Here is a 23715-nt window from a genome sequence, read left to right as displayed (position 1 = left end):
GCTCTTGCGTTTCCCGTTATTTTCCTTTCCCGCTGCGCCAGCTTAGTCTCCAGCCACGCATTTTCAGCCCTCCATGTACAACAACAGCCGAGTCGACTCGCCTTTTCTGCCCTCCCGCCAGTCTTGTTCCTCTGGGGAGCGGAGCAGGCTCAAGCGGAGAGACAGATTGTCGACGTCCGCAACTCGAGCTTCAATAACAAACTGAGTCATGGAGCAAAATGGGCAATTTCGCGCTGCGCAGCGCTCAACTACGGGTCTGTTTTTCTTGTTTCTTTTCCGACCTTGGTATTTCTGCGCCCCCGCCGGTCATCGATCGATCAACCATCCCCATCTCGCCGGACCATCGGTTTCGAAACGCCCGATGGCATCACCGGAACAGAGCAGGGTTGGTACATACATGCACTTGAAGGTTGGGGTGATCTATTACAAAAAATGCCACATTGCCATGCGCAATTCTGAGAAGTGTCGGGTTGAAATATGGGAAACGGTCTGGGATTGGGGACTCCCTTTTTCGTTTCTTCTTCTTCCTTTCCCGGCTCTTTTTTTCTTCAGGGCATGACAGGACATGACATGATATGACACGGCAGAGCTGGATTCGGGGTCTGCTTTCAAGCTTTCTCATCAACTCACGGACACTCGCTCTCTCACACTCCTCAGTTCTCCTGTACTTGGCGTTGGAGAGGCGTAAAGATTTCGGGATCTGGGTGTGGTTGTTTGGGAGGGTTGGGGCGTTATGGTGGGCTTGGGAGCCGGTTGATACCCCTTGGGTCGGCTTTTTTTGCCTGTGATGTGAGATACCCTCTTCCTTGCATGGTCGGTTGGGCATCGCAGACTGTTTAGGTAATTCTGTTTCCTGTTTTCATTTTCGAGGTACTCAAAGGGATCGTTCATAGCTTCGTAAATCTCGTCCGTGTGCTCGATTGCTGGCCGCCACCATCATCGGGGAATCTTCAGATGAGTCTGCGTCCTCTGCCGCGGCCACAGTCGGCTGAGGCTCATCATGTCTGGCAAATGCATATTGTCCGCTGAAGTCGTACCCGTGCCGTGATATGGCTAAAGTCTTCGGTTTATTTGGCGACCGAGGGTGCGGAGGCGGTGATGTGAGTGACCTGCAGAGTGACGTCGTGTCTCCATCCGCCGCCGTGTCGATCACCCACCCGCCTACACTACCTCAGCTGAGCACCCCCGGCACCCTCAATCTCCTCTGGTGTTTGAGACATTCTCGTTGGTTTCTAAGTCTGGACAGTCACGGGAATATGTAAACTATTCGGCAAAATCGGCGGCTGTCGGTTGAGGGAGGAGAGTGATGAATGACAAAGGGGCCCTTGGCATCCGCTTGATCCCTCTGGTTCTCTTCGACGAACTACGCGGTATGTACGGAATACACTAGCCGAGGGATCTTCGCGACAGTTAATTTCTTTCAGAAGGATTGAACGCGGCTGCGCCCCGCGATCGTCCGGATGGTGAATTGCATTCTGGAATGGGAAAGTGACCGTTGTACCCCAATGTTTCCCGAGGACCCCTATTGCATGTCATGCAGGGTAGTGCGGTGCAATGTGACCTCTACCCGCAGGGGACCCGAAGGGCAAGTCGGCCCGGCAAAGCGTTTCCATCTCCTTGCCGTCCTACCCCATCTTCGCCGATCTCTTCCCCCCGGGGCCCAACCCGCACAACCGGTCGCTTTCACAGCCACAACACCCTGACCCACGAACTGGACGACTCCCGCGTCCCCGTCCCGCGTCGAGCTGGCCACGACAATAAGCGGGTAAAGGTAGGGAGGCAGGCCACCGTCCAAGGGGAGCAACCTTGCTTGCCGATCCTGTGGCGTCGCTAAACCACCGACCTCCTCCCCTCACCACCCCCGGCGATGTGGCTCGACGGAGACGTACCGCAGTAGTGAGGTGTACGAAGTATACCAAGAAACGTTGACGTTACCGTACAAATCTATGCAAGTAGCGGTGATCCTATGAGCGGGGGAGGCGAATTCGTACCGGTACGTGTACATGCTCCGGCGCTCTGCCCCTGAATACACAGTAGAGCATATCCTCTCCCTTGGGAACACACTCGCCTCCTCCCACCCCCGCTTCATCCGATGAAGGCACACCTTCAGCGTGGTGCCACAGCGCCGCAGTGGCTGTGCTGACTGTTCATATGATGGTGCTCGGTGCTCTTCTGTGCTTGTGCGCCGAGGGGAACGAGGTTCTGGACCGTCTGCGTGGGGGGACGGGGGGTGGCAACCTGTGATGGCCCGAACTTTAGATGGTTAACTACACAGTACTTCGGCGACCGGTTGGACTTCAACGGGTGGTCTCGGCGTCGCCTAATGCTCGAGCTCGGGCTGTGCTCCATACGCGGAAGAGCTGAGCATACCCGATAGTATCCTTCTCGCCACATTTCCTTGGGTCGCCGGGGAGGACGCGCGGCTCCAGCCACAAGTTAAAGCCGAGGAGAGGCGCAACTCGACGGCAGCGTCACCGCTCCGAAGCTTTGGGTGTGAATGCATGGTTGAGTTATATACAGGGATCGGGATCTCAGATCTGAGCGGTGTGCTTCCGTTGGGATCACGTCTCCGTCATACCCCGTAGTCCCACCCCCAACTTACGTGGCCTGCCCCTATTCTCCAATTTTGCACAACCACTACCGCAGAGACGGATAACCACAGAGCAGCAGCGTCGGGACCAGCAAGTGCTACAACCGAGCACAAACCAATCCACGCACAACTCTTGCCCCTGAACCATCCACCTACGCGGTAACATACACCATTGTTCACGTCAGATCCAGATCCCCAGCGGCCACAAGCCCCGTCACGACGCGCGGCGGTTTCGCCACCTCCCACCCCTTCCGCCACTCGGCCCAAGAGATCGGCGTCCCGTATGTCCCGATCTGGAACCACGCGATCGGAGCGGGCCCAGGTCTGCGAAGCGAGGTAGGGGCGTGTCCGTACGAGAAAGGGACGTAGTACATTAGTACCCCCATGCTGCTGCGTACAGAAGCGTGGTAGTAAGTACATACAGAGTATGCTCCGCGAGCGAGGGGAAGTGAGACGTTGGTTGGGTTCCGTGGCCGCGGAGCGGAGTTTGGGCGCCGCTGCGGGTCAGTTCAGGCCGGGTGGGTTCAGATATCAGTTTTGCTCAGCTTCGTTCGGTCTCGGGAAAGGATAAAGGATACACCCATATCCCCAGTCGACGATGCTCTCGATCTATCAGGGATTCCCGCGTAGACAATCTCGTTCGACTGCGAGGTCACAATGGCGAAAAACACAACCGGGTGTTTAACATACTCTCCCCCAGCCATCGTAGGACTCGTCTTCTCCCGTTGCGCAGCGACACCCCCATGTTTGCGACGGCATCAAGAGAGAAGGCGGAGCAACCAGTAAGAGCACGACAAATGATATCTATAATGAGAGCAGAGCGTATGGCTTAACGCAAGCCCGAGCACGACGTTTACTCGATTCCGTGTTGTGCGACCGCGCTTCAATTCAGTAACCAGATATTTTACGAACTCCGTACAGTTCAATCCTTGTTTGTTTGTTAGTTTGGTTCTTATCCCCACTTTTTAACAGGGGCCTATAGCCAACCAAACTCAGCCTTTTTGCCCACCTCTTCCTCATCACTCTCTTGAATCTAAGTTCGACTGAAGCACGTATTGAACGCCATTTTCCTACTTGACTAACTGGTCAGACACTGAAGGAAGCTATATTGTATACAGAGGCGATAGTGCCCTCTGACTTCCTATTGCGGTTGGTCTATTTCGTGCCAAGACGGCTAGGTAGGTACCTGTAATTTAGAGCCCTGTCGTGATCCACCATAAGTACCACGCTAACGAACAAACAAGGGGTCGACTGTATTTTTTCACCTGTTCAACCGATGTTTTGCACCCTGGGCCCCGCCGGAGCCTTTCCTCCGGTGGGTCTGCCACCGGCACGCCGCCTGACGGCTTGTCAACTCACGTATCCCACTTCCTTCTCGGTTACCACAGGATCTCGGTCACCGGCCCGAAACGGTCTGCCAAATTTTGCCAAGAAATGTTTTGCCGGCTGAGAGCGGCTCGAATCGGCCCGGTGACCGAGATCCTGTGGCAGCCAGGAAGGGGGTGGGATACGTTAGCGGATCGCTGAACAACAGTACGGTAAGGCACGGTTCAGTACGGTATGGTACGGTAGGTACTGTACCAGGTAGGTGTCGCATTCAGCATTTGGCGCAACTCAATCCTCTCTCACGCCAGGACTCGTTCTCAGAGACTATCCCGTAGGTTCGGCATCACCATGCCTTTCATTGAGCCTTCTCGTACAAACCCATCCATCAGTTGTCATTCCTTCATCATCTGCTCCTGCTCCATCCCAACCGAGAGATCCCAATAAGAACTACCATTGAAGAGTGAGACGGCCTAGGCCGGGAAGACCCCCAAGGATAGTAGGCGCGCTCAAAGTAAGTTCGATGAAGATGAGGTTCGAAGATTGTATAGGAAGCCGAACAGAAAGGTGAAACAAAATGGAAAATCAGGCTGTGAAGCTTGTACATCGACATCAAAAAGGAAATAGATACCTCGGCATCAAAACGAAAATAGGTACCTCGTGGACGATGAGAAAACCGCCCCCCATTTCTAAGAACGAACCCAACAAGACAGCAATTCCGCCCGCCGAGGGATGTGGTATCTCAGAAGAACGAGAAAAAAGTGTCGAAGCAAGGATCTCGCAAGCAATTTTCCATGTCCGTTCGTTCGTTCGTTCGTTCCGTGACCCTCTAACCCTTACAGCCTCGCCGGCCCCGTCTTTCCGCCATCCGGTCATCATTCCAAACAAACCCAATTACGCAAGGCCGCGCGTCAAACGTGCCCCATGATCACATCACCATCATTCCTGCCTCGGGGCCGCTGAGCTAGAGACCCGGCGTAGATCCAACAAAAGAAAAAAAAAAAAAAAACATTTCTAATACCTCAACCGGAGCTCGTACGTCGTCTGCGAGGTGCTCGACGGCGAAGGCAGGTCGGCGGCCTCACCGCCGTTAGGCCCGTCGACGGCCATCTCCCACTCACGCTTGACGGCGGGGGCATCGCCTCCCGCGCCGGGGCTGCCGTTAACCTCGACGATCTCGAGCGTCATGTCGAGGCCCTCGGGCAGCTCGCGCACGACATCGTCGTCCATCTCGACCTCGAGTCCCCGCTGCTCGATCACGCGCACGGTGCGCGCGACGCGGCTCGCGTCGAAGTTCCACTTGGCCGCCAGGCGCGCGACCAGCTCGCGGAGGCTGCGCTGCAGGAGGTAGACGGCGCGGTGGAGCTCGTGGCCTGCGGGCTCCGACGGCGCGCGCCGGGCGACGTAGAAGCAGGCGACCGGCTTCGGGGTGGCGCGCTCGTGGGGCGCGCGGTAGGTTGAGTCGACGCCGAGCGCTTCGATCCAGCCGGTGAGGTTGCCGGCCTCGTCGACTTGCCGGACTTTGGTGGGCTGGTCGCGCGATGACGACTCGGAGCCGCCGCCCATCTGGTAATCTTGCCATTGGGGCTTGCCCGCACCGATGGAGGAGTGGAGGGAGAGCGAGCTCGGCGACGGCGAGACGAGAGACGAGCCGCCGACGGAGCTGCGCTCGCTGCGCCAGGCGTTGCATTCGCGCGGCTCCACCTTGGTGAGGTCGAGCGATTCGCCAGGGAGCGAGACCGGGTGGAGGTCAGGATCGTCCAGCTCCTCGCCGCGGAGGTAAAGCACGCTCACTGGCCTCGTGCTGCTGAACATGTCTTGGAGGGTTTGGAGCTTGAACTGAAGGTCCTCCTCCAGGGGTATCCGGGGGCCTCCCCCGGCTGAGCTGGCAGACGACATGGACCAAGTGCGCTTGTGCTTCTGGACCTTCCCCGGTCGTTGACCGTTCTGGCCCTTCATCACCGCGCCGCCGTTTCGTTTCCGCTTGGCGAAGTCTTTCATCCCGTTCTCGGCCTGGGCAATTTGCTGCTTGAGCTTCTCGATGGTCTTTCGGACGTGCGCCACGTCGTTGGAGAGCTTGCGCTCAGCGCCGTGGTCGCGGAACAGCTTGACCTTGCAGTAGCAGATTTCGGCGGTACTGTCGGAGGCCGGCGGCGAGGGGGAATCCGAGGGCAGCTGATGGGTCTTGGCGCATAGTCTAACCGGAATGCCCTTGACCCCTTTAGAGTGGCTGAAGTCAGTAGACAGGAAGTTGAAGCGGACGGCAATGTTGCACTCGACGGCGCCGTTGACACCCGGCGTCCAGATGACGGAGAATCCGTCGAACGACGAAGTCTCCAGTTCAATGCGCGTCTTCTTGTCATCGCCTTCGGCTGGCTGCCCCGCCTCGACGTACTCGACCGCTTGCAGTTTTCCTCCTCTTTGATGAGCCTCGTTGGTGCCGCGACCTTCCTTCCACAAGCTCCAACAGACTCCTGGTTTCTGACGCTGCTGCTCATCCTCAAAGGACACCCTCACGTAGGTCCGAAACCGCGTACCCGGCACGATTGGCAAGGTTGGAGTGGTATCGACAATCGATAGCGAGTAGGCTTGGCCCTTGTTGAGGTACGTCACAGGGATTTCGTCGGCGTGCCTGATCATGGCGGTCGGCGCGTTAAGCGCAGCGTGGAATCTGAACTTTTCCGCAGATGCCGGAAGGGGCACAGACATGGGCATCCCGAACTGCCTTGCCTGGAACGCCACCATCGGAGTGTGGTCCTGAAAACTGTTATCGACGGACCCCACCTGTTCGTCGGCATGGTCAGAGTCCATTGGCGACCCATCTTGGTCCATTGTCTCGTACCCAGTGTCCTGGGGCATGAATGAAGATGGGGCAAACGACGGCTGTGGTGGAGGCCCCTGAATGAAGGGGTTGAACTGCTGGAACTGCTGGGGATGAAAGCCATTTTGAAACGCGGTCATGTCAATCGTCCCTGCGCCCGAGTTCACTGCCCCTTCGGAGTTTGGCAGGGACAACGGAGTGTTGAGACCCATTCCCAGACCTAGGGTAGGCGTGTGAAGGTCTCCAGCCTGTGGATGATACAGAGTGTTTGTCCCCCCAGGAGTAGGAGTATAGTACCCTGGTGGCTGGTTTGCGAAGTTCGTGAACGAGAAGGAACCAGGGTCTAATAACGACGGCGTAAACCGCCAGGGGTCATTCGACCCCCGTGGAGTCGGGTCCTGGTCACGGAACGCTTCATGACTTAGACTGTGGGATCTATGCAGCGCAGGCAAGAGTTAGTCGCACCCCAATGTTACTGCGATTGCCAGGAAAAGACGGAGAATGAGGGTATGGGGCCACGTTCTTGTGGACCGCCGAAGGATGCTTCGATTCATGTCATAAACTTGAACCCCATCTGGGGCCCAGAGCAACGCACCTTTCCTGTCCGGAGACGGGCACGTCAGCATGAGCTGCGGTCGCCGTCCTCGTCGGGGCTGCAGCAGCGGTGGTGGCAGTGGCTGCGGCAACTTCAGGGAACTGCTGCCTGAAATTGGCCAGTAGATCGTCCCCGGGCTTCTGTGAACTCGTCCTGTAGGGCGTCGATTGTTAGCGACCACGTGTCGGGCGCCCGATTGGACCCGGGGTCTAAGAAAGCGTCGCTCTTCGATTTACCTTTGGCGAAACATGACTGCGGCGAAGACGGGTTGCCCGGAGGGGTCGGAGCAGGCGGCGCGAACTCTGAGATAGTTATGTCTCGGTGGGCACTAAACTGGCGAGCGAAGATGCGAGGTCAGGTGCCTGTTCGTTTGTCCAAACCGCGCTCGAGTGGCATGGAGTGATCGGCCGTTCCTGACGCTGTCGGCAGCTCGCTCAATGCGTGGCGTCACCGCGCAAGTAAGCAAGCAGCAGCTGCTGGGTTATTCGGCCAGATGCGCGGTGGGTTCAGAGGAACAAAACGAGAGTCGGGGAGCAAGCGGAAGCGAAAGAAGACGGCGAGGCGCCGGCGGTTTACACAAGACTTATGGCACCCAAGCGTCGCCGTTGCATGGAGGGTGGTTTCGAAGGGTACGGGCGGGGCGGGAGTCCGGGGCTGACCGTATATATAAGGTACGTACTTACTTCGTACCACGGGCGACGCGCAGGCACTAGTCCATGCACCCCTACTGTCAAAGAAGCGCAAACCGAAGCACAGATCTGTGGTGCGGAAAGGTGGAGTAGGCACAGGAAATGGGAGGAGTCATGGAGGAGCTGTGCGGCGGGAGAGCGGTCGAGGAGGAGCAGGTACCATAATTTTCACAGCGATTGCGCGCAACGGGACCCTGTCGACGACCCCGGCCAAGGGATCCGGGGCAGCGAAACCCAAGGGAGGGAGGACTGAGATGTTGTGGCTGCTGTTGCGGACGGAGGGGGTGGGGCCAGAAAGCCCCGCCAGAAGAAGTCGAGTACGGAGTACTTCGCAGATACGGAACACACTACGGACGTTCCTTCCTTAACGGGGGAGGGGCAGGGGGGTCAGGCACCGCAGCTGAACGGGCCGAAAAACGGGTACGGAATACGGATCCATGTTGCGGCAAATCTCCCATGCTGGGGGAGCCGTGTTACGTAGTGTATGTACATAGGGACCTACTTGCCACTTGCAAGGCCCTGCTGGATGTCGTGGGTGAGAGGAAAAACTCGAGATTCATGTTACTCCAATGTCTTCTAGCTAATCCGCACATGAGATGCAGGGGAGGGGGAACCGAAGAAAGAGCGCCGGCAGCAACGGCTGCCCCATCTCCTTGCGGGCCTTACTCTTCGTCGCCAACGGACAGATGCGGGTTGCAGAGCCGCCGCCCTTGCTTGATCAATGCCACCATGAAGCGTCACATTGAGCTGTCACAGGTGACAGTCACAGTACCTGAGTACACAACGGTGTAACGGGGCGCGACTTTGGTGGACTAGGTAGGTGGTTAGCGGCTAGGTGCGGTGGGCATAGCTGACGACGGTCGAGCAGGGGGCACGCTACACTAGGTAGATAGTGGGTGCTCAACCAGGAATGGGAATAATTCAAACACCGTTTCAACACGGTTATTCCACTAATTGAGACCTCCGAAGTCTGCGGCGATCATGAATTCCTCTTGTTGAGTGACGCTAGCTCTTTGGGCCGTAAACGTTATAGCACGCCTGCTATTCGTATGGAAAGCACGCACCCGTGTAGCCGAGGGATGTGACTCGGATAAAGTACCGATACCTCACTACCCACACCCCACCATCGGACGGCGTGGCTGTGCTCCGCAATTTCGCCCCAGATCGGATGCGAGCCATTATGCCAGCCATTGGCGGGTCGAGCTGCTCTTCAATCCCAATCACGAGTTAATACGAGCGTGCTCGTGTGGGCTGGCCTTGTCAACGATGTGCAATATCCCTTGAGAGATATCGACCATACACTGCGACGGACAGACGAAGTGCTGCAGCTGTGGCTGGACCACCTAGTTTTCGTCACCCAGAACTCATTGTCGCAAGTCGAGCATTCCAAAAGCTGCCGCAGAACCCCGCCATGACCCGCAGGGCGGCATTGAACCGTTACTTGCGCAACACTTCCGACCAATGCTCAGGTGCGTTACATCGAGGTGCAGGGTCAATCCCGGTCGTCTTGGCTCTTGCATTCGCAACAGCATTGTCGGATCTGGCCAGTGGCTACAGCGTAGTGATGAGAATTGGGAGGTGGGATGAGGAGCAACTCGGGTCATTGTGCATTGGCTGCCACTTGGTCTGTTGTCGTCTGTGGTGCTCTTCTAGAGTGTTCGCGTTCTCACCGGCCCCAGTTCCGAGTGCAGGGTGTTCGGATGCGCTAACGGAACAACATAATTATGACGTCATTCGGCCCTCGCATTTCTCCGACCTATTCCTTTCTGGGCCAGCATCCCAACGGACACGAAGGATGGCGTGCATTTGCTCTGCTCCATCATATTGCCGACGCGAGAATATCGACAGTAACGATGAACACTGCCTTCGTACGGCTAGTGTTTGTGTCATCAAGAAGGGCCTTGGTCATCAATGCGCGAGCTCCGCCGGGCTCGGCGTTTCTGGAAGCATTCCGAGGTTGATGCCAATCCCCGACGGCCCTGAGGATTGGGAATCTTAAGGCTTTGATTCTGTACACCTTTCGCAGACAAGTGCCATGACTCCCTAATTACATGTCTTTTGTTTTGGTCGAGTCTGCGCATCCAATACACTGTACAATAAGTACATTTTTCGGGTAATCGCATCAATTTGCATCCTCTACATTACTCTTTACGACAAGCCAGCCATCTGAACAGGAACCGACGTTCGGGAGAGGAACCCCCGCGGATATCGCGATCAGGAGCGGATTTAGCGCCGGAGTCCGGTAGTCGTTCCCATGAACCCCGGCCTTCAGGCATTTGCGGTACGATACTTGCCGATAGAAGAGTTTGGTCGCCGTTCGAAATCTTGGGATATGCGAGCCCATGGTCTCAAAGCCCTGTGGAACGTTCCACCATCGAACTTTCGGGCTACCTGGTGCAAGGACACAATGCACTCGCGATCGACTTGCCAAGAAAAGGGATCTGATCTTCCACCCGCAGGTATGCAGCGTGATGATGGGTCTTATACCTCACCAGTTCTGAGAGTTGTTGAGGAGTCTGACCTGCCACGTCTAACAAGAGACTCTACACCCTGAGTCGTCCTCGAGCAGTCATGTCACACTTTCTCGCATTCCATTTTTCCATCTTTTTGCCATTGACGCGAGAGTGTACATGCAGGCTGCTGAATACGGTGTAATGCGATCTGGCCTTCCCAGATAAAATGACGTCATTGTTTCAAGCTTACCATCCCCGTCAAATATTCCCCATGTCACGGCGCCTCGCGCTGCCAGCCACGGGAGACGTGATTGGCAGATTGGAACATTCCGCGGAAGTACCTGAATTTCCGTAAACATACATACAATGTGCACCCGTATGCAGATGCACGCCCGGCTGGCGGTTGAGGCACTGCTACGTTGCATATCCACAGCATTATCGTACAAAATGCACCAACCGAGTCCGTCAGGGTGCGGGCGGGCGTCGTAGCTTTTGCTTCTGAAGCGGGCGCATAAGCCGCTCCCGTCTTGGTGCGTAGTGAACAGAGTACGGATATGGTCGTCGTTAAAGAGGTCCCGCTAAGACTAATTTCGGAGACTGCCGCGTACAAGTAATTACAAATCGGCAGGCTACGACGACTTCGAGCAACATCAACAACGAACAATCGCAAAGACTCATCGCAACAACTTTACGAAAACTCAACCAAATCGAAAAAAAAGAAAACGAAGATAACCCGTACCCTAACTATAACCCACATCCTAACCTTAACCTAGACCCTAACCAGCGGGGGGCTGGCGCCGCCCCCCGCACCCCCGGCGAACTAACCCTTGGCGATAGAGCAAACGCCTTGGCGATAGTGGCTACGTAATAACGTTGTAAAAACATAGCCGACAATTGGCCGAAATTAGTCTTGGCGGGACCTCTTTAACGTCCACCACGGATATCGGCTGTTCAGCAGGCGCTGCCGGGGTTTAGCCCCTAACCGTTCGCTCACCAGCTTCACCACCCCCGTGCCCGCCCGTCGCACCGCATCAATACACAGGACAATGCGGTCAGAGAGGCCGACCAAAGGGCAATCATCTGATCGCGTCTACGGAGTCCACTGTGTATGGAGTGCAGAGACGGCACGCAGTCACAACAGTCGTGCAGCATAGCCGCTTCTTCCCCGTGTGTATGTCGCGTGCTATTCGTCGCCCGTGAATGCCTACTGCAGCCGCTACGTCATTCCGCATTCAGCTTTTGAATGGGATTGTTGACAAATTCCCATCTCAGCGGCTGCGCCCGTTGCTTGCTGCAGCTGTGTGCGCTGGGGAGGTGAAGATACACTCTGCCGCTAGCTGTCGTGTAGTGTAATAACGCTGTGTGCTGCGGTGTGTATTGTGGTGTACGGAATACACTAGTGTAATTTTCCTCCATCTCACTAGCTGCAATTCCCGACCAGACTCCAATTTTGTGATGGCCTTTTCGTTCGCATGGAGCCGCCGTTTTCCGTTAGTTACGTCGGGCTGCAGTATGACAGTGAATGTGACTGTAATGACCCACTGGCCCCACTGAAGACCCCGGTCCCACGGGACAATGACGTCATGGTGGAATTGCTCAAAATTGCCTGCAGAAGGCTCCGACCCAGTGTTCGTGTTTCTGTTCAGCCGTTGCGCTCTTTCCCCACTACGGAATACTCTACACTAGAGCGTACGGAATACCTTCCTTGACACGGTGGACTCACCAGCACCAGCATTGATGAACACAAAAGACTGCAAATAAGTTACTGCCCTTATTCCCGAAAACCAAAAATGGAGGAGTTGGAGGGGCAAAGATGGTAAACATGACAAAAGCTTGTCTCAGCAAAAGCCAAAGAAACAAGAGGCAAATCTCGTGACCAAACCAATCATCTGCCTCTCAGGGGGTGTGTGCCTATCCACGCAGTCCTTTTATGTCGGAAGACGCCGTTTCTTCTTCCCTTTTTCGGCATTACCACCGAGACGGATCCGCTCGCCCATGTGCCGGCCATTGGGTGGACAGGAGGTGTTCAGCCGGCCAGGCCGGAACTGGCTAGGTTGTTCCGCTAAGGTGGCGATCAATCTGATGGAAGTCGGACAACTACGGAATACACCACATATGCACACTACGGATGCACTACTGCGGTATGTAGTTAACCTACTGGAGTGGGAGTGTGGTTGTTGTTGCACCCCACTCCCAATGCTTCCTCTGCATCATGCATCCTACGCAGTATGTGTAGAGTGGACTGCACTCGCGGTCTGGTGAGGCTTGAGGGCGAGGCTTGCCAGCCACCATTACAGACGCACCGCAAGTGTCTTGCATCCGTCCGCTGTCGTCGTACTCTGGATCCAGGGTTGCAAGCGTCGTAGTGGCCAATCTCCACGATCTGATGACCTCGCTCCTCAGCTCACCATGGCCGACATCTGCCTGAGTTAAGCGGCTGATTCAACGCTGGCCAAACTGGTGCATTCTCGCATCCAGCTGATAGGTAGCTGATGGTCAGGGGGTGATGTTAGTTACACAATATATGCGTGACTCGCTAGAGCGTTAATCTTTTGCCGTTTGCCGCCTGAAACTGGTGTCCGACCTCGACAGGAAGGTAGTATGTCTTGCTCTTATGGGGCGTACTGTATGCAATACGGACTACACTACATACTCAGCTTGTCGACCATGCTGCGTTCATGCCCGTATAGGTGCAATAGTTCAGACTTTTTCGCTTTCCTATATCTCTCTTGCATCACGTTGCTATGTATTCTCTAGTCTGCCACATGCTGCGATGTTCTTGGTCCCTGCCGACCGACGCACATCACACATAGTCCAGGCATGTATACGACACACGACAGGTCATTTACACTAGTTATGGGTGATCGACATTCAGCAACGGAATGGCATTTAGCCCCTTTACGGTAGTGTTTGCATGTCACCCACGGCGCCGATCGGCGGGATGGGGCCCCCGGTTACAGGCCCGTATGCCGGGAGGCTGGATCTTAAAGAGGTCCCGCCAAGACTAATTTCGGCCAATTGTCGGCAATGTTTTTACAGCGTCAGTACCCCGCCAAGACCGCCAAGGGGTTTGCACTATCGCCACGGGTTAGCCACGGGTTAGTTCGCCGGGGGTACGGGGGGCGGCGCCAGCCCCCCGCTGGTTAGGGTGAGGGTTATAGCTAGGGTGAGGGTCAAGGTTAGGGTGCGGGTTAACTTCGTTTTCTTTTTTTTCAATTTGGTTGAGGTTTCGCAAAGTTGTTGCTACGAGTCTTTGCAATTCTTCGTTGTTGATGTTGCTCGAAGTCGTGGCGACCCCGCTCCCTCGCGGCAATTTGTAAATACTTGTAAGCGGTAGGTTCCGAAATTAGTCTTGGCGGGACCTCTTTAAGAATAACCGCCGGGAGAGGGTGGCAGACTGCCGGCCCGGATGGGGAGTGGGTTTAGTAAATATGGGAGCAAGCGCTGGGTCGGGGGTTGGGTGTGTAACAGGAGGGCCGCCTTCAGAGCGGAGTTATTCTTCAAACTGCGTACCATGTTCGCCTCTCAAGCGAGCAGTTGATCTAGCTTGATTTCCGTCCACAATGGCATTACGAGATCTCGGATTATGACCCCGCTTGTTCAGCTCATCCAGCTCATCCAGCTCATCCAGCTCATCCAGCTCATCCAGCTCATCCAGCTCATCCAGCTCATCCAGCTCATCCAGCTCATCCAGCTCATCCAGCTCAGCTCATCCAGCTCACCGAACTCACCCTGCTCATCAAGCCAACCTACCCAGTATAGTTTGCACGGCCCTCTTGCGCAGCAGTCATGTTGCCCGAGCTTGACTTATTGATGCTCAACTTGCTCGTATTGAGAGTAAGCCCACATAGGATAGGTACGGCAGTAATGGGCTGTTAGCAATGAGCAGTACCTCTCCCTGAGTTCTACGTAAATGAGGGAGGGGATCCCTTCACTCAACTTTGCTCAGCAGAAGCGTGATGTCTCATTATATGAGAATAATCCATTTCCTAAGCCTCTTGGGACCACCTTCCTTCTGGATGGCGAGCATGGTCAGATGGTCTTATTAAACATCGAGGGGTTCAGAGATCGGACGGAATATCCTCAGAAATCACCTCTCCTAATAAGTTTTCTCACCTTGCTCTTTCCTTCCTTGCGAATCTTAGGCTCTGCATATACGGAATACATCACTAAGGTAGTCGTTATATATGACAGGCCTTTTGGTCTGGAAGTGAAGCCAGCGAATGGGAGTTGTCTCACTGGAGCGGCGGAGACTCAACAGGACAAAAGAGCAGAGACTATGCAAAGTAACGGCAAGGGTAATTGCGCGGCATCATGGTTTCCTTAAGAACTAAGTTGAGTTGCTGAGAGTCAACCGCAGCCAGAGTGAGCGGCAGACTCTTGGACTTGCTGCTTCAAGCAAGTTAAAGTAAGCACCTAAAGAGACTGCGATGCGAGAATCGACTGAGTAGAATCTCAGAGCAAGACGGGTTGTCGAGACTATCGAGCACTGCTGTTGTCTCTTATGTGAACGTTCTCAGAACAAGAATGCATCGTCGAGACATGGAGCATGGGCTGCGCTGCGCACCCTTCAGAACGTCAACGCTTTTTGCTGCCTGTCAGTCGTCCATCCATGCCCCGTGGCATCGACGGCTTGATTCATTGGCCAGAAGCCACTTTGTAGTAGTATATAGAAGGTGCGACCCGGCAGAAGAGCAACAATGAAGAAAGTCCGAAGAACCCCCTGTCTTCGAGACACCAGATCCCACAATCCGCGCTCGTGGCCGGATGATTGGCTTGTGATTCGTCCAGAGCCGCTGACATCGCCGCCGCGAGAGATTTCGGGCAACGCTGACGGCCTTCATCTTTCCGCTTCCTGTTATCGCAGCTACTCTCTTTCAAATCGCGTCAAGCCCCAAGTCCCGGCTTTCGTTCGACAAATTAGTTTCTGAACAACAGCGCGGACAGAGAAAGCACCTGGACTTCGATACCCGCGACAAGGCGCCGGAGGCTGGACCCAGGGAAGGGCAGTGCAAGCGAATGGGCTGAGTTCTTGGCAGGGTGTCAAACAGAAGCACTCCACTCTGATGCTTTATCGGCACCTTATCAGCTGCATTAGTTAGTGGCGCTTGGCCGCTGATCGGCCTTGCCGGCACCAAGCCGTCCACGAAGCCGACGACGGGGAGGCAGTCTGGCTCTCGACCGCCTCAAATCGACGCCGACCCCTAGCGTAGAGGAACCTGCCGCCAAACTTTCCTGGGCGAACATAGCCCCGCACACTGACGCCCTCAAATCTCGCCTTTCTTTTCCTTCTGCTACTGTGCCCGTTACAGCCACGCGGTGGGCCGAGGAGGAAAGTCCCTGGGAGCTCGAGCCATGTGGGCGTTATCGTCGTCGTCTTCGGCGGCGCCGCCGTCCGCTGGGCCCGAGACAGTAGAGGAGCACCAGAACGAGGGATCCAAGATCAGGACCCTCATCTCTATCTTGAGAAAGTGAGTGCGGCGGGTACCCCCTAGCATGAGAACACTGTCAGCCAGGGGTGAAAGTCGGTGAGGGGGCGGATGCTGTTGTCTCGGTCTCCGACTTCCAGGACCTATGCTCGAGATGGGAAGTCCAGACAAGCACTGACTGGACCTTTTCCACAGATTCATTGGAGTGACAGACCTCGCCTCAGTTCGATTCTCTCTTCCGTCTCAGCTCCTCGAACCAACCCCGAACCTCGAGTATTGGAACTATCTTGATTGTCCCAATGCCTTTGTCGCTATTGGAACCGCGGACGACCCGGTTGACCGCATGCTGGAAGTGTTGCGCTTCTGGTTCACAAAGGATCTGAAATACGCAAAAGGGAAACCGTGCAAGCCCTACAACTCTTGCCTTGGCGAGTTCTTCAGGGTAGGTGGACGCCTTCACCGGGGGGTTTACCGGAGCCCAAGCACCACGGGGAAAGAGGCCGACTGACTGATTGGTCAGTGCAACTGGGAGACCGAAGATGACGCCCCGAAGATCGACACCACAGCGCTCCGAAAACGTGGCAGCCCTCCTGGCAGCAGCTCATCCAGCACGAAGTCGGCGAGGCTTTCTGTGCCGAACGGGCTAGGTTCTGGCGATGCCCGTGCCTCGTCTACGGTGTCCATCTCACAATCGTCGACGAATCCTACCAAGCCGGTCCGGATTTCATATCTGACGGAGCAAACGTCACACCATCCGCCCGTCAGCGCATTTTACATCAGCTGTCCGGAGAAGGGCATCCATGCGAAAGGCTTCGACCAGATCACGGCAAAGTTCACCGGCACTTCGATTAAAGTGATGCCGGGAGAGCACAACCTGGGAATATTCATTACTGTGGAGCGGCGCAACCATGAGACATATCAGTTGACGCATCCTGCGGCGCATTTGGGCGGCTTTTTTAGGGGTGCTTTGAGCGTGAGTGTCGGGGACATGGCCTACATTACGTGCCCGGAGACCAAGCTCAAAGCCATCTTACACTACTACGACGATGGCTGGCTCGGACGGTCAACGAACAAGGTAGAGGGTATTATCTTCCATTACGATCCCGAGAAGGACGACAAGCAAAACATCAAGGACGTTCCAGAGGAGGAAGTCCTCGTTCGGCTTGGCGGACCCTGGAAGGAGAAGATAGTCTTCACCCTAGGCCCAAAACCTTTGGTGAGTTTTCTCTTGAGAAGACGCACATTGCAACCCCCCGTCCTAACGCCAGAGCGTAGAACTCCCACCCGCCCGAAGACCAAATCACCATCATCGACCTCGCCCCTCTCACGGTGGCGCCCAAGGTGCTCCCGCCCCCGGAGCTGCAGCTCCCTAACGAATCTCTGCAGCTGTGGGGCGAAGTCACCAAGGCGATTCTCGCCAAGCAGTATTCACGGGCGACGGCAGTCAAACAGGAGCTCGAAGAATACCAGCGGCAGAAGGCGCGAGAGCGTGACCGGGCCGGAGAGAAGTGGAAGCCCGTTTTCTTTGAGCAGGCCACAGACAAGGCCGGCAAGCCATCACTCTCGGAGAAAGGCAGGGAGTTGCTCAACCGGGCGCAGAAGGGGGACTGGAGCTTGGAGGGGATCGTCCCCTAAGCCCATAGCCGAGGCGTGGAGGGGCAGAACGGTGGTGCATCAGGCAGCTGCATTTGGACTCGCTTGGTATAGAGGAGCGTTGCGCGGCGTCATATATCGATTGGGATCTCTCGTTGGCTGCATATTCTCCCTTTCGGCTCTGCTGGACGGGCTTAGGGCGTTCGTTGTGAACAGGGCATGCTGCGGTGGGCCAGCTTTGGGTCGATCTGGGTGCGTGCGTATACATATTATCTACACACGGATAGAGGGCAGCAGCGTTAATGACCACACCAATGTCAAGTGGAACAAGAGCGGATACAAAGGCAACTCCATCGCAAGGACGCAGGAAGCTACCAGCTGCTTCCCTCGGCGGAGCATGTACTTCCGTATGGAGCTCGGAAAGAGACTCGATCGACATGTGAGGCCTTGCTTCTTGGTTCAGGTTGTCAGCACGGGCGTGCCGATATGGGGATTTTCGGGTGTCAGGGCTTGGAAGGGCCATCAGTTCTCTGGTTCGCGGAGAAATGGCCATGACACCTCCTGGTGTAATTCGGAGTAGTCAAGGACAGTTGCTCCGGTCGGGGATGTGGTTTCTCGGGAATGTGGTTGCTCGAGGACAAGAGGGTTCGTCCCTTGATCATGTCTTGGCGCCAGGCAGCCTTACCTGAATCGGTGCCCCACACTGTTGTCTCGCACCCACTCTATCGATGGTTATCAAGGACCGCTAAGCCGCATTTCGACACCTGCTGAAGTGCAGCGAAAAAAGGAGCAGGAAAAAGGCACAAGACAGCCTCGACGGCGCAATAAAGCAAACACGGAACAGACATCAGCTTCGACTCTCGCCCCATTCGCTCCGTACACCGTCTTCCGATTTCAGTGGGATACCACTACACCGGAAGTCGCAGCTGAGAGTGCAAGGGGCCGTGTCTAGAGCTGAGGGAGGGTCTGTTGAATTCCGCCTTGCAAATCCACCAACCGCCAAGCACCGCAGCCGTCCGCCCATTACTTCGGGCAACCCCTAATACACTCGCCCCGAACCATCGCCAACAGCGGAGCCCGAGAATCCCGTCAGAACGCGAACCAGCGCACCCATCAAACCGCCCCGGCGTTTCCTTCACCGCATACCGAGCCGGTACGACACAGACAGCTGCCAAAACTTGGGCTCCCCGGGTTCCGGCGCGCCGTCGGCGGAAGAGCGAAAGCTAGAGACCAATGGCGACCACGACGACGGCCGGCCTGACACGGCGCAGGGGCGGAGGCGGGGCCGGCGGTGCGGGCGGGGGAGACGGCAACGGCATTGGCCCCTCCTCGCGGACCAATTCGTCGGTCAACGTCCGGGACCACACAGGGCCCGAGACGAGCTACGAGAGCGGCGAGAACGGACACCGGATCGCCTACGACCCGCGCGATATCAGCGAGAGCGCCGAGCGCAGCAAGCAGCCCAAGCTGACGCTCATGGAGGAGGTGCTCTTGTTGGGGTTGAAAGATAAGCAGGTGTGTAATGTTTTTTTCCCTTTTCTTGCATGCTCGAGTGCACTGTGAGCGGTTGTGTGTGATCGGGGCAAGGCGTGCTGATGTTGGCTCGCGTTGCAGGGCTACCTCTCATTCTGGAACGACAACATCTCCTATGCCCTCCGCGGGTGCATCGTGCTGGAACTCGCCTTCCGCGGCCGGATAGCCATGCAAAAGACGCCGTCGCGGCGGAACTTCCCGCTGCCCGACCGCATCATCGAAGTCATCGACGACACCCTGACAGGCGAGGTGCTTTTAGACGAGGCACTGAAGATGATGAAAACGAGCGAGAAGATGAGCGTCAGCAGCTGGATTGACCTTATGAGCGGTATGCTGGCAGCTCCATTGCTCTCTTTGGCCGGAATATGCGGTCATGGTTGAAGCTAACGCAATGCGGGCGGCTAGGCGAGACATGGAACCTGATGAAGATCGGCTACCAACTCAAGCAGGTGCGCGAGCGGCTGGCCAAGGGCCTAGTAGACAAGGGCATCCTGCGGACCGAGAAGCGCAACTTCCTCCTCTTCGACATGGCAACGCACCCGGTGGTCGACAGCGGCGCGAAGGATGAGATCCGGCGGCGCGTCCGTAACGTGCTGACGCAGCGCACCGTCGTGCTCAACAGCTCGCAGTGGCTACCCGAGGGTCTCGAGTTCCGTTACCTGCGCACCGTGGCCATGGTCTGCGCGGCCTACGCGGCTAACGTCCTCGAGAACGCGCTGTCGACGCTCGGCCACGAGGCCAGGGAGAAGGCCTTCAACCAGACGGACGAGCTGCTCGCCGACTACAGCCAGTGGCCCTTTGGGAGGAAGGCGACCATGAACGATATCGGGGAGAACCTGCCGCAGGTTATTGGCGAGGTGCGCAAGGCCCCTTTGAACTAAACCTGACATCCCATCCTCCCTTGTCCGCAAGTCAATTACTGACGCCCGCCTTGCAGGAAGTCAGCAAGGCCCAGGACAAGGAGCTGCAGCTCGAAGTCATCGCCGCCTGTCTGAGCGTCTTCACCCGCCTCGATTCCCTCCTCTAGTTCGCTCAGGCGGCCTCCACCACCGTCTCCGACACGCCCACCCATGCGACTTGTGCCCCGCTCTTCCACCGACACCACCCAGCTCGAGTCTGCAGTATCCAGCCTCATCCGATGAAGATATCTTGCCTCACCTCACCGGTGCCATAAGCCTCGTCCTGCCCGTCTGAACACCACCCCGAAAACGAACCCGGTCGTACCATGAATTGGCGAACTCCACTCGCAAAACCCGCGAAACATTCGAAAAACGACAAACAACACCTTTATGTTTCATATCTTACGGCCCGCCTCTCTTTGCCCAACGACAACAAAACAATTCCGTTCCCTACGACCCAGTGCTTCAGGCAACGATGCAGACACGACGCTGGGCCGGACCGTTGCTCTTCCCCTTGCTTGCTTTGATCTGGAAAGGACACAAGCGTTGGGCTTGGCAAACACTCTGGCCGTGTCGTCTATACCGGGATCAACCATCCAAGACAACGAGATAGACATACGGATACGCCTCGATACCGGCGGGTCTGCTTCATCGTGCGTGCGATTCAGGAGGGGACGGTACTGGGACAGGACGGGACTGCTTTTTGTCGGATCTGGGCGTAAAGGGGGGGCCAGTCATTTTCGCCTTGACATGACATGGCCCATGGGGACTCTTATTGATGTGATGTGATGTGACGTGGTGGGCGTTGGATGGGGTGGAGCAGCAGGTCAGCTCTGTCGGTGTGTCCGAGAGGCGGTCGAGGGGCGTGTGAGCGGACTGGGCGGGCGGCATTACATGCCATGTCTTGTTTTGTCTTTCTGGGAGCAGCCTCGCCAACTGCCTGGTGCCTCCTTCCTAGGGCTCTGGAGAGGAGCGGTGGGCGGGAGAGAGACGTTCGACCTCGTGTGTTTGATGCGGTGTGTGTGTGGGTTGTGGCGGGTATGTTCTGTTTCAGGGGTGGGTGCTCTTGTGGTTGCTGGTAAACGGAGCAAAAGGGAGTCTGTTTCTTTTTCTTTCTCATTTCCTCTCTTTGTACCTTTGGTTCCTTCTCTTGTTATTTCGTGGAGATAATTGACGGCGTTTAACCATGAACTGGAACTAACTGACATGGCTTGGAAGCGTCGACGGGAATGAATGGCATGCTTGGCTTGATCGCGAAGCCGGTTGCTGCCCGCTCCCCTCCAAACGTACCGGAGTGAACTGGATGAACCATCCTGACATTGATGCCAGCTCTGTTTGCGATCAACATCAGACCTCGCGTGATATTTTCCTATCCACTCGACTCCAGCACAACATGCATATGCGGTCCAGACACGAAGAGGAGGCCCAAGAAATATACCGCGATGCATCCGGGAAAGCGACAACGCCAGACACCCAACCTCGATAACAAAAATGTAAACAAAGACCGCAGCAACCGACTGCAGCCCATTCTTCCAATGACAATTGGCCGCCCCAGACTTTTCAGCAGCAACGTCGATTCGATTCATCACCCGCCCACCCCGCCATCCCTTCTACTTCCGCCCACTACCGAACCCGCCCTCAAAGCCGGGCCTGTTCTTCTTCTTCGTGGCGACGCCCTTGTTCTTCTTCTTGCCGGCCTTGTGGGCGAGCTTCTCCTCGCGGCGCTTGCGGATGTTTTCCTCGCGCTTGCGCTGGCGCTCCTTGATGGCCGCCTTGACGCCCTCGGTGCGCTCCTTCCACTCGCGCGCCGACTTCTTCTTGGCCTTCTCCTTGCGCTTGAGCGCCTTCTTGAGCAGCGACTCGTTGTCGTGCACCTTCTGGCCCTCGGCCCGCTTGCGCGCTGCCAGCCAGGTCTCCTTCTCGAGCACCTCCTTGCGCTTGTCCTCGTCCATGGCGGCGAGGCGCTTCTTCTGCGCCTCGAGCTTTTGTAGCGCTGATTTCGGGTCGCTGGGGCCCTTCTTCTTGGCGCTCCCCGGCGACTTTTCGTAGCTCAGGTCGTGTGACAGCTGGGTGCCGTCTGAGAAGGTCATGCGGCCGAAGGCGAAGTGATTGGTGCTGCGGTCATCTTCCTTGTCGAAGAGGGGGCTGAGGCCGGGCGAGTTGCGCGAGCTCGCGAGCGCTTGCTCCCGTTTCCTCTCCTCCTCTTCCTTGGCTAGCCGGCGCATCTCCTTCTTGTGCGCCTTGCGTTGCGCTTGCTTTGCTCGCCGTGCCTCGATCAAATCCTCCCTCGTCCGGATAGGTCTGCCCTCGGCGTCCTCCATTTTGCGAGCTGCGCGCATGGCGGCGAGTTTGGCCTGGAGGCGAGCGCGAAGCGCGGTCGTGTCGGCGGGAATCTTGAGGTACTTGGGCTTCTCTGATGGCGGAACGGCAGAGGAGATGGATGTCGTGGCGCTGGCGGGTTCAGCTGAGGCGTTTTTGGCGGTGTCGAAGGTGGGAGAGTCGGGAGCTGAGTCTGCTGACGAGTCCGACCCTGCCGAGACGTTCTCGTCTTCATTCGCAAGCCCCGACACATCGATCGGCTCCATATCCTTGTCTTTCTCGCTCTCAACCTCGGTGGACCCTTGCGCAGGTGGTGGTTCCTTTGCTGCGGACTCTTCGACATCATCTTCGTCAGCGGCAACCGCCTTCTCCCCCTTTCCTAGTTTCCCGCTCTTTTCAGCGCTTTCCGCTTTCGCTTTCTTTGCCTCCTCTTTCTTCCGCTTCTTCGCCTCCTCCTTCTTCTGCTTCTTCGCCAGCTTCTTCTCCTCCTTAGCCTTCCGTGTCTTGCTCTCCGGAGCTGCGTCGACGACCGCTTCCTTCCCGTCGGTGCTCTTCACCTTCTTCGAAGCTGGCTCTTCCCCTCCCTCCACCTCTTCGTCTAGCTTCGGTTTCTTCTTCTTCAGCCCCTCTCCGGGTTTCTCCTTCTCTATCCTGGGCAAATCGCTGTCGTCATCTTGCTCGGAGGTCCCGTCGCTCTGCTCTTCGGCTTCCATCTCCTGAAGCTTGCGCTTGTTCCGCGCGCGCTCGTCCATGACCTCCTTCGCATCGCGGTTCAGCTCGCTGTCGGGATCCAGCTTTCCCCGCCTTGCAGCTTTGGCCTCCTCTTTGGTCTGCTTCTTCCCCCGCCGTTGATCCTGTTCGATGGCAAGTACGCGCATCAGTAGAGGTCTTGGATCCGGAGCGGGCCCGACCGGGGTGCTGAGGGATGCGGCGAGCGGGGTTCAGGACATGCGGCGAGGATAGGCAAGAACGGGATAAGCAACGTACACTGGTGTCCACCCCGTAGTACAACTTGGCCGGAATAAGAGAAAGGAGGCCATCGAAGGCCTTTGGCTGTTCGCGGAGGCGGTCCTGGTGCAAGCAAACAAGGATCAGCGGGCGAAGGTCGACTCGCATGGTCTGGGGCGGGCGCTGACCTGCAACACTGTGTCCGCCATTGTTTCCCCTCTCAGGCTACTTTTTTGTTCGCCGGGGGGAGAAGATGCCAAATGGAACTGAGAACACCGGAAACGACTGAGGCAATGTGCGCCTACGGACAGTGTCGTTACTTCGGCGGACCTCGCAACAGAGGCAGCCTGGAACCGTGGAAATGGGCGAGGCGGGCACTGGCGGCGGTTGAATTTTATCGCCGTGGAAATTTTGGGGTGGATGGTTGTGGAGTCGCACAGCTGCACTAACTGTGGATAACACGCTAACGTAACGTGAGTTCATGAATTCTGCCAGACGGAAACATTGGCTGTACGGATTACAT

At 56.5% G+C, this 23715-nt stretch overlaps 4 protein-coding genes across 4 annotated transcripts; 2 read left to right on the top strand and 2 right to left on the bottom strand.

Moving 5' to 3' along the window:
• Positions 1 to 4884: 4884 nt before the first annotated feature.
• On the bottom strand, positions 4885 to 8227 carry THITE_2117428 (uncharacterized protein). Its single transcript, XM_003654365.1, has 4 exons — positions 8009 to 8227; positions 7566 to 7657; positions 7330 to 7482; positions 4885 to 7169 (listed from the first exon to the last, which is right to left on the bottom strand). Exon 4 carries the CDS (start codon positions 6872 to 6874, stop codon positions 4928 to 4930), a length of 1947 nt encoding a protein of 648 aa, XP_003654413.1. The 5' UTR covers positions 6875 to 7169; positions 7330 to 7482; positions 7566 to 7657; positions 8009 to 8227; the 3' UTR covers positions 4885 to 4927.
• A 7328-nt stretch (positions 8228 to 15555) lies between these two features.
• Positions 15556 to 17766, top strand: THITE_2117426 (uncharacterized protein). Its single transcript, XM_003654364.1, has 4 exons — positions 15556 to 15942; positions 16096 to 16342; positions 16421 to 17116; positions 17176 to 17766. Exons 1-4 carry the CDS (start codon positions 15827 to 15829, stop codon positions 17533 to 17535), a joined length of 1419 nt encoding a protein of 472 aa, XP_003654412.1. The 5' UTR covers positions 15556 to 15826; the 3' UTR covers positions 17536 to 17766.
• Positions 17767 to 18622: 856 nt separating this feature from the next.
• Positions 18623 to 19956, top strand: THITE_2117422 (uncharacterized protein; the record flags this gene model as incomplete). The annotated part of the gene is made up of 3 exons (XM_003654363.1): positions 18623 to 19008; positions 19108 to 19354; positions 19432 to 19956. Coding segments are annotated over exons 1-3 (1000 nt in total), but the record flags the coding sequence as incomplete, so codon positions are not given.
• Positions 19957 to 21262: 1306 nt separating this feature from the next.
• Positions 21263 to 23508, bottom strand: THITE_2150941 (uncharacterized protein). The gene is made up of 3 exons (XM_003654362.1): positions 23381 to 23508; positions 23232 to 23315; positions 21263 to 23098 (listed from the first exon to the last, which is right to left on the bottom strand). Exons 1-3 carry the CDS (start codon positions 23399 to 23401, stop codon positions 21536 to 21538), a joined length of 1668 nt encoding a protein of 555 aa, XP_003654410.1. The 5' UTR covers positions 23402 to 23508; the 3' UTR covers positions 21263 to 21535.
• Between the last annotated feature and the right edge of the window lie 207 nt (positions 23509 to 23715).

This window comes from Thermothielavioides terrestris, chromosome 3 (genome assembly GCF_000226115.1).
Source record: "Thermothielavioides terrestris NRRL 8126 chromosome 3, complete sequence".
Classification (NCBI taxonomy): domain Eukaryota; kingdom Fungi; phylum Ascomycota; class Sordariomycetes; order Sordariales; family Chaetomiaceae; genus Thermothielavioides; species Thermothielavioides terrestris.
The sequence above is the reverse complement of the archived record's forward strand: the minus strand, read 5'-3'. Positions and strand labels throughout refer to the sequence as shown.

What these genes read in the sequence shown, in the direction of transcription:
- THITE_2117428 (XM_003654365.1), bottom strand. Translation starts at nt 6,874, where the DNA reads ATGACCGCGTTTCAAAATGGCTTTCATCCCCAGCAGTTCCAGCAGTTC.
- THITE_2117426 (XM_003654364.1), top strand. Translation starts at nt 15,827, where the DNA reads ATGTGGGCGTTATCGTCGTCGTCTTCGGCGGCGCCGCCGTCCGCTGGG. An exon ending in GCCTTGGCGAGTTCTTCAGG is followed by an intron (nt 16,343 to 16,420) that starts GTAGGTGGACGC and finishes CTGATTGGTCAG; the next exon opens with TGCAACTGGGAGACCGAAGA. An exon ending in CCCTAGGCCCAAAACCTTTG is followed by an intron (nt 17,117 to 17,175) that starts GTGAGTTTTCTC and finishes GCCAGAGCGTAG; the next exon opens with AACTCCCACCCGCCCGAAGA.
- THITE_2150941 (XM_003654362.1), bottom strand. Translation starts at nt 23,401, where the DNA reads ATGGCGGACACAGTGTTGCAG. An exon ending in TGGCGGACACAGTGTTGCAG is followed by an intron (nt 23,316 to 23,380) that starts GTCAGCGCCCGC and finishes TGCTTGCACCAG; the next exon opens with GACCGCCTCCGCGAACAGCC. An exon ending in ACTACGGGGTGGACACCAGT is followed by an intron (nt 23,099 to 23,231) that starts GTACGTTGCTTA and finishes GCCATCGAACAG; the next exon opens with GATCAACGGCGGGGGAAGAA.